General features: G+C 38.6%; 1 protein-coding gene across 1 annotated transcript in view; it reads right to left on the bottom strand.

The window, feature by feature from the left end:
* The window catches only part of LOC150088169 (uncharacterized), a 311,939-nt gene that overhangs the window by 132,253 nt on the left and 162,570 nt on the right, over positions 1 to 17,116 (bottom strand). The window contains exon 5 of the mRNA XM_090370054.1: positions 5,692 to 5,994. Coding sequence (XP_090226180.1) covers positions 5,692 to 5,994 — 303 coding nt within the window. The remainder of the gene's footprint in view (positions 1 to 5,691; positions 5,995 to 17,116) is intronic.

Raw genomic sequence — 17,116 nt, 5'->3', positions numbered from 1 at the left:
TTGTGTTCCGGGGAAAATAATGGAATCACTGGTTAAAGAAACACTGCAGTAATAGTTAAAACACAGCATGGGTTTGTCAAGGGGAGGTCTTGTCTGACCAATTTGATTGCTTATTATGATGAGGTCTAAAAGGAACTGAATGCCAAAAATAATTTTGATATCATATACTTGGATTTCAGGAAAGCTTTTCAGGATACTGTTGCACATGGAAGACTGCTGTACAAATTGGGGAGGTATGGCATCAAGGGTAAGTTGCTACAATGGATAAAGGGATGGTTCAGTGGGAGACAATAGAGAGTGGTAATCAATGGACACTGCTCTTCGTGGATCAATGTTATTAGTGGAGTTCCCCAGGGTTCGGCGTTGGGCCCATTATTGTGTATATTTATCAATGATATTGATGAAGGTATATCAGGTTTAATTTCCAAGTTTGCAGATGATACAAAGGTTTGCAGGATTGTTAACGACAGTAATGACAGTATGCTAACTCCAACTGGATCTAGATAAGTTGGGAAAATGGGCTGAGAAGTGGCAACTGGAGTTTAACATTGACAAATGCAAAGTACTACATATGGATAGCAATACCCGAAGAGAAACGTACCAACTGGGTGGTACTACACTCAGGGAAGTGGAAAGTGAAAAAGACCTGGAGGTAATTGTGCAGCCATATATGAAGTTCGCTGAGCAGTGCAGAAGGGCTGCCAGGGCAAGTCATGGAGGTGATAATCCCATTATACAAGGCAATGGTCAGGCCACAACTAGAATACTGTGTACAGGTCTGGAGGCCTCATTTTAGAAAGGATGTAGAGTTGCTAGAACAAGTACAAAGAAGGGTAACAAGATTGGTGAGGGGAACAAAGGGGTGCTCTTACCAAGAAAGGTTTAAGCTCTGCAAATTGCAGTGCCTGGAGAGTAGGCACATGCGAGGTGATCTGATTGAGGTGTATAAGGCTTTGAATGGGTTGAGCAAGCTGAATGCTGATGGGATTCTTTGCATTGCTCAGACTAAGAACTTGAGGGGGACAGTTTCAAATTGAGGAAAGATAGTTGTAGAATAGATGTGCGGAAATTTGCCTTTAGCCAGCGGGTAGTTGATTGGTGGAATAGGCTTCCATCTTTTGTTGTGGAAGCTAACAGCCTAAATAAATTTAAGGCTGAGCTGGACAGGCATTTGGAACGAATGGAGGGATGAAATGGGAAGGTTTTTTTTTTTTTTTTTTTTTTTTTCTGGCTGATGCTGCATAAGCTAGCTTCCTTGCATTGTATGCCTCTAGTAATGCTAATGTTAAAATGTTTGGGAATTGACAGGTGCACCTGTCAATTCCCCAACAAACCAAGGACCACTGTACATCAGTTCTTTCTTTTTTCATTGATGTGTAAGAAGAACTCATACTGAGAAATACTGGAAGCTTTTGTGTTTTTCATCCCCCTCTCTGGAAAACTGATTCATTTCAATGTAGTTCAAAAGACTTGTTCTCTAAATTACACTAGTAGATGATGAATTGATTCTAGAAGCACAATTATATTTAAGTTTTATTTAAACAATATTTAACTTAATGCTTTTGAAAACTCAGTTGCCTACTTGCTCACTATGAATTCTGTTTGGAGCAACAGACTTTCAAGTGCCTTTAGGAATTTACAATGGAAAGCCAGCTTGCTGTCAAACTAAGTCTGAAATTAACTAAATTTCGACATAAAGTCAATTTCAGCTTCTGTATGAATGCATGAAATACTTAAAGTTTTGGAACCCTTCTCTGGATCATATCAGACACAAACTGCTTTGACAAATGTAAACATTTTAGGAAAAAAGGTTTTCTGTTAATGTTGTGGTGTACCATTAATCATTTTCTCACCATTCATACCATATTGTCTCTATACTTGTCTCTCATTGGTCTTTTATAATTGAGAATGACAAGGGGGGGGCCTTTACTAATTTATTAATGGGACAGGGTGGTGCTTTGGCTCACATTTCTAGACTATCAGCAATGCGAGTTATAGGAGTTACCATCCTGTGCATTTATTTTTTATTTTTTGAAAATAAATCTTTAATGACATTAGCCTTCAATAACTTTTACATTCTTTTATTAATCTTTATTGCTTTATAGATTAAGAGATAGAGAGAGAGAGAGAATCATCCCTGGATATGTATTGTAAAGAAATCTGCATAAAAAGTTTTTTTTTTTTTTTTCTTTTCGCTAACTACACAATTATGTATTTCGTCAACAAAAATAAGAAATTCACAGAATATTTGAAAAATTCCAATTTTCATGTAGTACATTTGCAACTATATTATGGAGGTGGGATCAAATCAATTCAACCCATTTCCATTATAAACCTAGATAGTTGGAAGCTATGGGATGGGCAGTGTCTTGCTGGAACATTACATTATCCATATTTGCCAAACACGGGATGAGCACTGATTTTATGACATTTTCAATACAATAATGGGCTGCCATACTGCCTTCAACTAACATAAGTTATTTCAGACCATACTTAATAGCTCTCCAAACCACTACACTGAGAGTTGGTGATGTGCATCTCCCTTGCAAAGTCTGCTCTCATGACATCTTATGGCCCCCATTTGTCCATCACTCACACCAAGGCTGAAACAGCTCTCTTCATTAAAAACCATTGAATGCCATTCCATCCTCCAATCAACCTGTACACAACACCAATGAGAATATATATTCACAGTGATTAATAGAAGTGAGAGGAAAATAGTTCAGTATGACCACTTCCAATTGAAATTGTATGAAGGGTCAACACAAGGCACAAAAACTCCTAACTTGAACAGAAGTAACTGACCTGCTCACCAAAGGTGTCTGTCAGATAAGCCAGTCCTTCAGGAAGGTTTGTGCCAGATATTTGAAAATGTGTATCTTCCTCTTACTGTTATGCCCAATCCTGAACTGCAGACACCTCTCATTCAGCAACATGTGGAATGATATTCTGTCCTTTTGCATGCTGTCTCTCCCTCTCTCTCTCTCTCTCTCTCTCTCTCTCTCTCTCTCTCTCTCTCTCTCTCTCTCCAATCCATCAACTGGATTACAGAGCAAGTCTTCTCAGCATTATTCTAGGAACATAACAAATTTCAATTAAACTTTTGAGAAATTTATATACTGTATTTCCTCCATGTATAAGACACACCCTTTTTCGAAAAATTTGAGGTCTAAAAACTGGGTGCGTCTTATACAATGGCTGTAGATTCTTTTACTTGCATTTCCTGCTTTTTCGCGCTTGTTGTCTTTGCGCTCATTGTTTCGCACTTGCTACCGGTGTATTAGGTTACGTTTTGCCACATTCTGCCCAGAAATGGCTCAGAAAAGATTTTCGTACAGTGCTGAATTCAAGTTAAAAGTGATCCAGTTTGCAAAAGTGAATGGAAATCGTGCTGCTGAACGTAAGTTTGGTCCTCCTCCAACTGAGAAAACAATCCAAGACTGGCTACAGGAAGAAGAAACCCTACTGAAAACACCACGGCAGAAGAAGGCCATGAGAGGTAAGTCAGCAAAATGGCCTGATTTAGAGAGGGAATTGAAGATATGGATTGAAGAGCAAAGGCCAACTGGAATTCCTGTGTCCACAGAGATGGTTCAGCATGAGTCAAGAAGAATTGCTGATGAAAAAGAAGTTACTGATTTCAGAGGAGGACACAATTGGTGCTTCAGGTTCATGAAACAGAATGGACTAAGCATGCGTACACGCACCAGATGTGCCCAAAAGATGCCTGAAAGCTGTGAGCAGAAGATCCTTGAATTTCATCGTTTTGTCATTCAATGTTGGAAGACATCAATTTGAGTTGGGACAGATTGCAAATATGGACGAAGTCCCCCTTCAATTTGATGTCCCAAGTAACAGAACTGTTGATAAGAAGGGGGTGAAAACCAACTGCGAAGACAGGTGGACATGAAAAGAACCATTATACAGCTGTTCTACCTTGTTGTGCCTATGGAACCAAGCTGCCTCCTATGCTGATTTTCAAATGCAAAACAATGCCAAAAGAAGACATTCCTCGAGGAGTGATTGTCCACGTTGATGACAAGGGTTGAATGGATCAGGATGGGATGAAGATCTGGTTTGAGAAAGTTTGAAGCAGGAGACCAGGTGGGCTCTTACACAAACCTGCCCTATTGATGCTTGATCAGTTCAGGGCACACATAACAAAAAACACAAAGAAGATTGGTGCAGAGCCAAAAAACAAAACTTACCGTCATACCTGGAGGCTTGACATCCCAGCTCCAACCATTTGATGTCAGCATTAACAAACCCTTCGAAGCTGCCATGAGAGACGAATGGAACCAATGGATGAAGTCTTCTGGGGACAATTTGACATCAGCAGGAAGAGTGAAGAAACCAACTATAGGAGAAGTTTGTACCTGGGTGAAAAGATCCTGGGATAATATCAAGATTGAGATCGTTGTCAAGTCATTTAAGAAGTGTGGCATTTCAAATGCCATAGATGGAACTGAGGACAAGGCAATATATGAAGACAGTGATTCATCATCAGACATAGATAAGGACAAGCTAATGGATGGGAGTTTTGACAGTGATGAGGAGTTGTATGAATTTTATGATGAATAAAACTTGAGTTCAATAACTTTATGTAACACATTTTTTTTCAAATTTTGGGCCCCAAAATTAAGGTGCGTCTTATACATGGGGAAATACGGTAATTTCTTATGAAAAAAATAAAATAAAAATAGTAATTTAAACTAGTATTTGATCACAAGTAACATTATACTCCTTTAATACTAAATCAGATTCTTGGAAAATTTAATTTCATTCACTCCTAAAATTTCTTTCTGTTAACATTATCAACAAGGGTAAAATTTAGATCACTCTTTTGTGGTGTTCCATTTTTTTTGTTTCCTTTAGTGTATATATATTCATACGTGATTATGCATTGTAGCATAGCCATTTTATGAAATTTTTGTTCATTTTTGGGAGCCATTCTGGCCTTATGTGATCACTTATGTGACAATTGATAGGCTAGAGCTGGGCAACTGCTTAAGATCAGGTTGACTTAGAAGCACTGCACCCATTGATTTTGAAATCACAAAAGGAATTCCCCCTGAACAAAATATCATCCATGCTTCTGTTTCCTTAATAGGGTCAAAACCAATGAGCTGAAAAATGAAAAGTTAAAACGTATGATTGCATTGTTATATAATAGATAGTAATGCCTCAATCAAAGCTGTCTGTATTTTTAAAAACCCTTTGATTAATTAAAAAATAACTTTAATTAGTACTAAGCAGTTTGTTTATAATGATGAAAGAAAATTAATCATCTTCTTCTTCCTATCCAGTATTAGGTCTAGTGGCCTAATACTGGATAGGAAGAATGTTACGGTCTCTCTATATCTTTTCAGGGGTCTGCCTCTGTCTCTCCTGCCCTAGGATTTGTAGTTCAGAATTTCTTTTGGATAGCATCCATCCTCTCTATATCCTGGATCCATCTGTTTCTATATGAATCAATAAAATGCAATACTGAAGTTGTCTACAGACAGAATGTCTTGATTTCTTTTCATGTCAAGTTTGGTAGAGACTGCAGTTCTGTACTAGTCAACCTCTTCTTAAAATTAATTTAAAAAAAAAAGGTAGAAGTGATTGCATGTAACTGCAACAATAAGAATGATTTTCTGCTGTGATAAAAATAAGATACTCAATCAAAATATTGCCAAAACTACTTACGGTTCATTTGTTCCACATCTTCTTTGTGTTGGCAAGCCATAATTCACAGTTTTATATACAACTGTCTGATACAAATCATCAGCTATTTTCTGAGGCACACCTTCCCAAGCAACCATAGCAATAACAATGTAAGCTGCTTTGCAATAATGCCCGGGACGATGCCTAACTAGAGCAAGTAATTTCTCTTCAGGTCCTGAACGGCGGATTATCCATTTTGCCATAGGACATCCTTGTGATGTCTTTCCTTCTTTACCGGTGTACAACAATTTTTCAATCCGGATGGCTTTTCCCTTTTCTCCAGATCTAAGTTTTGAAAACAGAAACAATCAAATATATACAACACACACACATGCACGCACGCAAGCACACACAATAACTTAATACCTTAAGTAAACAGCACATACATTACAGCTTAATGCTCTAAGAATTAGAATATAATCTTATAATGTGGGCATTCAGTAGTACTGTATAAGCACTCAACTCCATTCCCTTCAATTCAATTTGTTCTGATTGAATGGAGTGAATGTCACACACAACATTTAGAAAATAGAAAAGGTTGCAATGATGCTGCTTCCACTGCCACCAGAATCTTGTGTAATCCAAAAATAATAGCTACATTAAAACTTCAGTAACTGAGACTAACTGGGAAATGGGTAGTCTGAATCAATGAAAAGCCCAAAACTAATATGATGAAAAGAAAAAAGGAAATTTTATGAAAAAGTTTATATCTAAAACAAAATTGTACACAAAGAGTTTGAATCAAATAGAATATGAATAATGCAATTTTTTGAAACATTAAATGTTAATAAATTTCTTAAATGTTAATACTGTATTCATAAATTTAATCAGAAGAAGGTTGTTTTCTGCAGCAGCATCTTCGGGAGGCAACCAGAGGGAGTAATACTCTTAAACTGATTATCAGTAGTGATTCTTCATGCATTAAGAATGTGCAAATAAAGGAACCACTAGGCGGCAATGATCACAGTGTGCTTAGGTTCGATTTACTCAAAGAAGTAACTACAATCAGGGATAAATGAAAGGGTTTTTGCTTTCATAAAGGTGACTATGGTGGTCTGAGACAGTCTTTAAATTTCATACAGGAATCAACTGATGATGTTACCCACAGCAAATTCAAAATGGGAACATTCAAAGAATTAACCTTGGAAGCTACTAGGCTTTTCATACCAACTAAGAAATAGTGTTCAAAGTTTAGGCATAAATGGATGTCAAATGAACTAATGAGACATGTGGCAGAGAAGAAAAATGCATAGGATACATATAAATTATCAGGTGACACAGAAGCCGATGGTAGAAAAAAGCTGGTCTGTAATCAAGTCACAACGGAAATGTATGTAAACTCTAGAAGGAAGGGGATGAATCAGATTGGTCCACTTGATATCGATGGTTCAACTGTTGATGATCCTGCCCATGTAGCTAACAAATTGAATCAGTATTCTGCATCAACATTTACACATGAGAAGTTATACAGGAAGGAGAATACCAAATGTGAATTAAACTCTGGCAGTGAGCTAGAGGATTTTGTAAAAACAGAGCAAGGTGGAGCAGAAATTGTTGAAAATAAACATAAGAAAGGCACCTGGGGTGGATGGGATCTAACCAGTTATATTAAAGAAGGCAGCAAAGGAACCCTCAGCCATAATTATAAGAGCTTCCTTGGACTCAGAGGAGGTACCAATTCACAAAGGAGGATCAAAGGGTGACACAGGTTTAACTTCTGTTCTAGAGAAATTAATGGAGGCACTGGTTAAAGAAGCAATGCAGGATCATCTAGACAAGACTTGAGTTACAGTTCAGACACAGCATGGATTTGTTAAGGAGAAGTCTTCACTGACCAATCTGATTGGATAATATGACGCGGTGTTCGCAAAGGAACTGTATGCAAAAAAGGATATCATATATATTCGGATCTTAGGAAGGCCTTTGATACTGTTGCACATGGAAGGCTGCTGTAGAAATTGGAGCAGTGTGGCACTGGATGCAAATTGCTGCTATGGATAAAGAGATGGTTGAGTGGGAGAAGAGAGAGAGTGGTAAACAATGGATACTGCTCTTCATGGACTAATGTTATTAGTGGAGTTCTCCAGGGTTCGGTTTTTGGTCCATAGTTGTTAATATCCAAGTTTGCTAACATTATGATGCTACGAACAGTATGATGTTGGCAGGGTTGTTAATGACACTAATGATAGTCCACTACTGCAGCAGGATCTAGAAAAGTTGAGTAGATGGGCTGAGAGATGGCAAATGAAATTTAACATTGACAAATGTAAAGTACTACATATGGGAAGCAGTAATCCCAGAGTAACTTATCAACTCTGTGGTACCACACTGACAGTGGTAAAGAATGAAAAGGATCTGGGAGCAATTGTGCAGGCAGATATGAAGTTTTCTGAGCAGTGCAGACAGTCTGCAAGAGAAGCTTATGGTGTCTTGTCAATGATATACAGGAATAAGGAGGTGATTACCTCCTTGTATAAGGCAATGGTCAGACCAAACCTTGAGTACTGTATACAGATCTGGAGGCCTCATTTTAAGAAGGATGTAGCGCTGTTGGAACGAGTACAGAGAAGGGCAACAAGATTAGTGAATGGAACAAGGGTTGCTCTTAGGAAGAAAGGCATAAGATTTGCAAATTAGTGTCTGGAGACTAGGCAACTGCAAGGTGATCTGACTGAGGTGTATAAAGCCTTAAATGGTTTGAGATAGCTCAATGCTGATGGGATTCTTCCTCTTGCTCAGAATAATCACCTGAGAGTGCATAAATTCAAATTGAGGAAAGACGGTTGTAGGATAGATGTGCAAAAGTTTGCCTTTAAGCAGTGGGTGGTAGATTGCTGTAACAAACTTCCATCTGTCATTGTAGAAGTTGATAGCTTAAATAGATTCAAGGCAGAACTTGACAAACATTTGGAGAGAGTGGATGGGTGAAATAAGGAGTTTTTTTTCCCGGCTGATGCTATATAACTTGCTTTCTTGTATCATGTGCCTTTGCTAATGCTTTTTTTTTTTTTTTTTTTTTTTTTGTAGTTGTTGGCGCATAGGCTTCTGTGGCCATAATGGACCTCCCAAGGTTTTTGCAGTACTTTGATCCAAGCCCTAGGTGGGAATCAAACCCGCGACCTTTTGGGTTGCCAGGCAGGCACTTTACCCACCCGGCTAGCCTGGCCGGCTTTGCTAATGCTAATTTATAAATACAGAAAACAACAATGGACCCAACACTGAACCCTAAGAGACTCCACTAATAAAGGGATTAGTATTAAATACATCAGCTTCCGTTGCAGGTGAACTCAACAGTTATTTTGCATCAATATTTACAAATGAAAAACCTTTTGTGGCAATGGGAAATTATGGGAGCGAAGTTGAAAAATATGTAATTAATGATACTGAAATTTTGCAAGATTATTTAATGAAAAAACTTTTGAGCCTACAGACCAATAAGGCTCCTGGAGTTGATGGAATATACCCTATAATCTTAAGGGAGGCAGCAAGTGAGTGCATTGAACCATTGAGGCTAATTATGCGAGCATCACTAGACTCTGGGGAGATTCCCTAGATTGGAAAAGTGCCAATGTATCTCCCATACATAAGGGTGGCTCTAAGAGTGAAGTGGGAAATTATCGACCTGTCAGTCTGACTTCAGTGGTAGGGAAAATCATGGAAGCAATGATCAAGGGTGGAATTCAGGAACGTTTGGATCGAATTGAATTCTCAAGGATACTCAGCATGGTTTTGTAAAGGGAAAATCATATTTAACAAATCTGGTTCACTATTTTGAAAGGGTCACTCACGAGCTGGATTTAGGGAATAATTTTCGACATTGTTTATTTAGATATCAGCAAAGCTTTTGACTCAGTCCCACATGAGCGGTTGCTTTATAAGCTGAAACAGGTTGGAATCAATGGAAAATCCTTAGATGGATAGCAGGATGGCTTCAGGGCAGGGGAGGCAGAGGGTTGTAATAAATGGCTATTCTTCAGATTGGGTTGATGTAAAAAGTGGGGTTCCCCCAAGGATCAGTATAAGGATGACTGTTGTTTTTAATTTTCATAAACGACATCGACAAAGGGATAGATGGCATGATGTCTAAATTTGCGGATGATAATGATCACTGTAGTTAATGATCACTGTCAAGCTGAGCTTCTTCAGAGAGACCTAGATAAACTTCAGGAATGGTCAGAAAAATGGCAGCTATGCTTTAATCCAACAAAGTGTAAGGTATTACACCTATGAAACAGTAATCCCAAAATAACTTATTCACATGGTGGAGTTCAACTAAACCCAGTACTGGAGGAAAGGGACTTCGGTGTTACGATATGGTCAGACATGAAATTTTCTGAGCATTGTAAACAGGTTACAAGGAAGGCCCATGGTGTCCTATCGATGATCTATCGAACTTTTGCAAGAGATAGGGACGTGATAATCCCATTATATAAAGCTTTTGTTAGACCTCACTTGGAATACTGTGTTCAAGTATGGAGATCGCACCTAAAGAAAGACATTGAGCTTCTTGAAAGGGTGCAAAGACGGGTAACTCGCCTGGTGAAACCAGCAAAAGGGCGTCCTTATGAAGAAAGACTTCGAATATGTGGGTTGCAGAGTTTGGAAACTAGACACCTTTACTGAGAGGCATCAGTAAAATGAATGAGGACAAAATTTTCAAGATTATAAATGATGCTAGAACTAAGAGACATAAATTCAAGTTACTGGGTGGGGGGGGGGGAATGTTTAGACTGGACTGTGAGAAGTTTTATTTTAGCCAGAAAATTATAAATTATTGGAATAAGTTGCCTACATGGGTGGTAGAGGCTGACAGTTTGGGGAAATTCAAAGGTCATCTGGATAGTACCTTCGGGTCAGGGAAACGCATAGAATGATAGGTTTAATTTCCTTTTCTTTTATTAATTATTATTATTTATATATTTATTTATTTATGATTATTATTTTTTTATTTTTTTTATCATTGTTCTATTCGGTTTTTTTTTTTGGCTGCTGCAGCATAAGGAATAGGCTTTCTTGCACCATGCGGCCATTACTAATACTAATTAGTCCACAATGACAGTGTCCACTGATTATCACTCTCTGCCCTCTCCCACTCACACATCCCTTTATCCATAGCAGCAATTTGCCTCCAAATGCCACACTACTACAATTTGTTGAGCAGTCGTACATGTGCAACAGAATCAAAAACCTTTCTAGGATCAAAATATATGATATCAAAGTTTTTTTTGTGACCACATCATAGTATCTAATCAAATTGGACAGGCAAGACTTTCCCTTAATAAAACCATGCTGTGTCGGAGCTATAACTGAAGTCTTGCCTAGATGATCCTGCAGTGCTTCTTTAACCAGTGCCTCCATTAATTTTCCTGAAAAAGAAGTTAAACTAACAGGCTTATAATTACTTGTGTTGCCCTTTGATCCTCCATTGTGAATTGGGGTCACATTTGCACATCTCCAGACCATGGGTACCTCCCCAAGTCCAAAGAAGCTCTCATAATTATGGCAAAGGGTTTGCTTACTTCCTTTGCTGCCTCCTTTAATATAACTGGAGAGATCCCATCCATCCCAGGTGCCTTTTTTATGTTTATCTTCAACAATTTCTAATCCACTTTCCTCTCAGTTATTACAAAATCATCTAGTTGACTGCCAGAGTCACCTCTGGCATTCCCTTCCTTCAATAACTCCTGATGTGTGAATGTTGATGCAAAATACTCATTTAGTTTGTAAGCCACCTGAGCAGAATCAACAACAGTTGAACCATCGGTATCCAGTAGATCAATCTGATTCAACCCTTTCCTTCTAAAGTTTACAAAGGTAAAGAACTCTTTGCTGTTTTTCTTTGCATCTTTTGCCAAAGATTTCTCATAATCTGCCTTTGCCTGCCTAATCTCCTTTGTATTGTGTTGTTTGTTTGTTTGTTTTTTTGGAGCATTAGCAACTAAGGGCACATTGCTCCGGGGATATGCGGTGGTCATTTGCTGACCTTTCCGCATCCTCCGTATTTAGTAGTGACGGGCTCGAACCCCGGTCTAATCAAGAAGCGTGGCTAAACACTGCTGCTCCTTCGCACCTGGCTACGGAGGCGCCTCTCTCCTTTGTGACTTGGTTACAGATCAACTTATATCTATCATAGGCTTCCATGTCACACATTAATTTATATGTATCCCATGCATTTTTCTTCTCTGCCATACGTCTCATTAGTTCATCTGACATCTATTTAGGCCTAAACCTTTAACAATATTTCTTAGTTGGTATGTAAAGCTTAGTAGCTTCCAAGACAAATTCTTTGAATGCTTCCCATTTTGAATTTGCTGTTGGTAACATCATCAGTTGGTTCCACCATATAGAATTTATATACTGTCTCAGACCACAGTAGCCACCTTTACAAAAGCAAAAACCCTTCCCTTTACCCTTGATGGTAGTTACCTCTTTGAGTAAATCCCACTTCAGCACACTGTGATCACAGTGATCACTGCCACCTAGTGGTTCCTTTATCTCCAGATTCTTAATGCATGAAGAATCACTACTGATAATCAGATCAAGAGTATTACTCCTTCTAGTTGCCTCCCGAATATGCTGCTGTAGAAAATAATCATCCAATAAATCCACAAAACCTTGCTAGTGTGCGAGTGACCAACCCACAAATTACAGTCAATATCTGGGAAATTAAAATCCCCCATTATAAGACTCTCTGATTTACTGGCCCACTCTATTTCCCTATACAGTTTCTTATTATACTCATCAGAATCATTTGGCCTATAACACACTCCTACTCTCAATTTCGATCACCTAATGCTTATGTCACACCAAACTGATTCAACACTGCACTGTCCAGCGATGTCGACTGGCTTCACTTCCTTGGATTTTATGTGTTTAACTAATAGCATAATCCCTCCTCATTTCCTATCTTGTCTATCCTTCCTGTATACATTGTATTCCCCAAATTCCAGTTATGCATTCCTTATATCTATGTGACATCACGTCTCTAATATCCCATCAATATCTGCCTTTGATGTTTTGAGAAATACCTCAAATTCATCAAATTTATTTACCACACTCCTAGCATTGGTGAATACGCAAGTATACATGCACTCCCAGCAGTCTCTGAAATACAATGCATCTTGTTTTCCAGGCTGCTGCTCATTCCAATAGAAGCAGTTGAAGAATCATTCACCTCTGCCAGTGGCTACTGTTATTCTATTAGTCCTTGTATCCTGCCAAGCTAGCAGTTTTCCAACCCACCTAACACTGCCTCGATAGCATCAGCAAATATTCTTGCACCCTTTCTATTTAAGTGTATCCCATCCCTGTAGAAGCAGTCTCTCCTGTTAACAAGTACAGACTGGGCTGAAGAAAAAAAAATCCTTTGAACCTTGCACAATCTTTCCAGGGCCGAATTGATTGACAAGGCTCTCATCATATACTCCCTCCTAACGTGTGTGGGCAGAATTGCAGACACTTTCAAATTCAACCCTAATTCACAGCAAGTTGCTGCTATGGATAAAGGGATGGTTGAGTGGGAGAAGACAGAGAGTGGTAATCAATGGACACTGCTATTAGTGGACTAATGTTATTAATGGTGGACAACAGGGGTCCAAGTTGGGCCCAATGTTGTTTTCTGTACTGTGATGAAGGTATACCAGGCTTAATGTCCAAGTTTGCAGATGATATGAAGGTTGGCAGGGTTGTTATTCACACTAATGATGGGCTGAGAAGTGGCAATTGAAGTTTAAGATTGACAAATGTAAAGTATTGGATACGGGTAGGAGTAACCACAGAGTAACATATTAACTGTGTGCATGGGTACCGGCAGGATATTTTTAAAGGTGGCGCAAAAAAAAAAAAAAAACTACAGTAGAATGTCGATTATCTGAATCGCCCTCCCCACAAAAATTACAGTATCTACCTTTAGTGCACTGGTTGTTATGTTGAAATATTACTCCTGCAACTTGATGCAATTGTTTCAGATTATTTATTTGAAGATGTATGTAGTATAGCATAGAAATGGTCTTAATTTGACATCCTTCTTCTTCCAGTCACATAGCACCATGAGGAGCTGTTGTGGCCACCAACAAATTCCTCCAACTACATCGATCATGTGCTATACGAGCGGCTTCGCAAAGTGTCATGCCCAGAAGTTCACTGATCCCATCATTCCACCTAGTTGGAGGTCTTCCTCTGCACCTCTTCCCCTTGATTTTTCCATTATATTCTTCAACAGAAAGTTTTCCCTTCTTACTATATGTCCAAAAAACTTGAGTTTTCTTTTGTTGATGCTATAAAGAAGAATTTTAGGCCTGCCAATTTGTCATTACAGGAGTTAAAAATGATATGTTGGCTTTAACTAATGTGTGGACCCAGGCTAGTCTCCCCTGACCTTGGTGCACCATTGTCTGTTGTACTGCTGTGAGCATGGGAGTAGAACGGTGGGGACGGTTAGCTTTCACTTATCTGCTGCGAGCCAATGGAGTGTGAGGTTATTTCAGGCATTATGTTTTTAATCACTGAATGTTTGAGTTTTTGTTCAATGGCTCTTTCAAAGTGAAATATTGTGTCACTTTCCTTTTAATTTTAATAACGCTGCCTCTTTGCGTTAATGGCATCTACAGGCAAAAGAGACTGCAATGTGTTGTCAATAGAAGACAAGATAACAATCATTAACAGACTGGAAAAGGGTAAGAGATAAAAATGAAATTTTGAAGTTTACTTCAAAGTTAGACAATGAACAAGGCTTTAAAAAATGAAAAATTATGAAAAAAGCTAGTGATGAGAAGTTAGATGACGCTGTTTATTTATGTTTTCTACAAAAGATAAGTCAGGGCAAACTATTTCTGGACCTCTGATATGCGAAAAGGCGTTAAAAGCAACTGAATCAAAATTTTAAAACCCCATCTGAATTTAAAGCCACTACAGGAAGCCTGAAAATTTTTAAATCTTGCCACGGTATAAGGGAGCATGAAATTCAAGGAGAAGCTTTATCATGTGATGTCCTGGAAGCAGACGCTTTTAAGGATTCTTTTCTGAAAATGGCAGAAGAAGACGGTTTTCTAAGGATGACATTTACAATGCAGATGAAACTGGACTTAACTGGAAGTCACTCTCTCGTAAATCACTTGCATCATGATGCAAAATGGCTGCTCTTCGTTTCAAAGCTAATAAACAGCATGTTACAGTTACACTGTGTGCAAATGCAAGCGGACAGCATGTTTTACCATTGTTGGTGATTGAGAAATCCAAGAATCCGAGATGCTTTAAAGGTAAAGTGCCTACCAGTATGATATAAAGGACAGAAAAATGCTTGGATGAATTCGAAAGTTTATTTGGATTGGTTTAGCCAAGATTGTATTCCAAGTATGAAGAGGTATCAAGAAAATGAGGATAAAGCTGGTAAAGTTTTGTTTAATATTGATAATGCACCATCCCACCTTATTCTCTACATCTAATGTTTCTAGTATTACGGGTGGCTCTTCCGATCTTTTTGGCTTTTCTTTACCACTTGGTTTTAGTAGTGGTGGAACACTAGGAGGTATGGATATAGGGGTGGCAGTTGAATGTGTTTTTGGAGTGGGCTTTTGGGAACTAAATAAATAGCTTGCAATCGGAGTGAATGACTCTGGTGGTACAGTCATCTCAGTTTGTGTACTGATAGTGTACTTCACAGGGACCTTCTGAAGGCTTTGCGCAATTTACTGGTTGGATGTGTTTTCTAGCCTCTGTGTAGGTGATATTCAGCTGTTTTTAGTTTTTGGATTTCTTTTTCACCCTTCCACCCCTGGCATGCTCTGGAGTAGGCAGGGTGCTCTCCTTGGCAATTTATATCCAACTATATCACCTTTCGAGACAAAGTATACAAACAATTTTTTGTTTGCCAATGGGATCGAGTCTAAGTCTTTGTAGAATTGAAGCCTGTCCTAGTAAGTCCACCCTTTTGTTCACTTAAATCTCGTTGTGCTTCTTTGCACTGTTCCCAGCAGATCTACATCCTTCCTAAATTGAGGCCTCCAGTATGCGACTCGTATGCAGTGCTCAAGATTTGGCCTAATCAATGCCTCATGCAACGGGATAATCACTTTATTACCACTGCTAGCACAATATATCATAGGCAAAACCCCACAAACCATCTTGGCTGTCTGCACTTCTTAGAGAACTCCATATCTGACTGCACAATTACCCAAAGAATCTTTTCATTTTCCACTACTCTGAGTGTAGTATCACACAGCTGGTATTACTACTAGCCATACTAGCCATATGTCAATATTAAACCTCAACTGGCATTTTTCAGCTCAGCTGCCCAATTTTTTTAAAATCTTGTTGCATTAGCATACTCTGATTACTGTCATTAATAAACTTGTGAACCTTTGTACCTCAGGCATCATCATCATCAGCCATTTTCAATCCACTGCAGAATGAAGGCCTCTCCAGCAACTTTCCAGTTCTTTCTGTTTTGAGCACTGGCCATCCATTTACTACCCAAAAACTCATGAATTTCATCTATCCATCTCCGCCTTTGTCTTCCAGGTTTTCTTCTAGCTCCTCTTGGGTACCATTCTGTTATTTTCTTAGTCCATCTGTCATCATGTCTTCGAGCTATGTGTCCTGCCCAAGACCATTTTAGTTCTTTAGTTTTGATAAGAATGTCCTTTACTTGAGTTTGCTGCCTAATCCATGTGTTTCTCTTCTTATCTAACAGTCTGATTCCCAATATAATTCGTTCCATTCTTCGCTGTTCCATTCTTTTGGTGAGTGCCCAAGTTTCACTTCCATAAGTCATGGTGGGGAGTATACATTGATTCATTATTTTACGTTTCAGACAAACTGGGATATTGCTCTTCAGTATGTGACTATATTTCCTGAATGCTACCCATCCAAAATTTATTCTTCTCTTGACTTCCAGCCATTTATCATTATTACAGTTAATAACTTGTCCCAGATAAGTATATGACTCCACCTTTTCAATTACTGCTCCTTCAATCATTATTTCCCTTTCCGTGGCATACTTGTTCATCATTACTTTTGTTTTAGCCATATTCATCTTTAGTCCAAAATCCTTACTAACTGTGCATAACTGATTAAGATTTTCCTCTAATTCTTTGGGATCGTGGCTTATGACCACAATGTCATCTGCAAATCGTAAATGGTTTAGGTACTCTCCATTCACATTCACTCCTTTCTGCGACCAGTCTAATCTTCTGAAAGCTTCTTCAAGGGCAGCAGTAAACAGCTTCGGAGATATTGTGTCTCCTTGTTGAACTCCTTTCTCGATTTTAAATTTCCTACTGTCTTTGTCTAGTCTAATAAAGGAGGTAGCACTCTCATATATTTTCTTCAAAATCATAATATATGGAGTATCTATGCCTTGTCTTTCCAGTGCCCGAAACATTACCTTATGCTGTATGGAGTCAAATGC

The sequence above is a fragment of the Mastigoproctus giganteus genome, chromosome 3, assembly GCF_048544385.1.
Source record: "Mastigoproctus giganteus isolate SK-2022 chromosome 3, ASM4854438v1, whole genome shotgun sequence".
NCBI classification, from domain to species: Eukaryota; Metazoa; Arthropoda; class Arachnida; order Uropygi; family Thelyphonidae; genus Mastigoproctus; species Mastigoproctus giganteus.
Note: the sequence above shows the minus strand (reverse complement) of the source record. Positions and strands in the feature narration are given on the sequence as shown.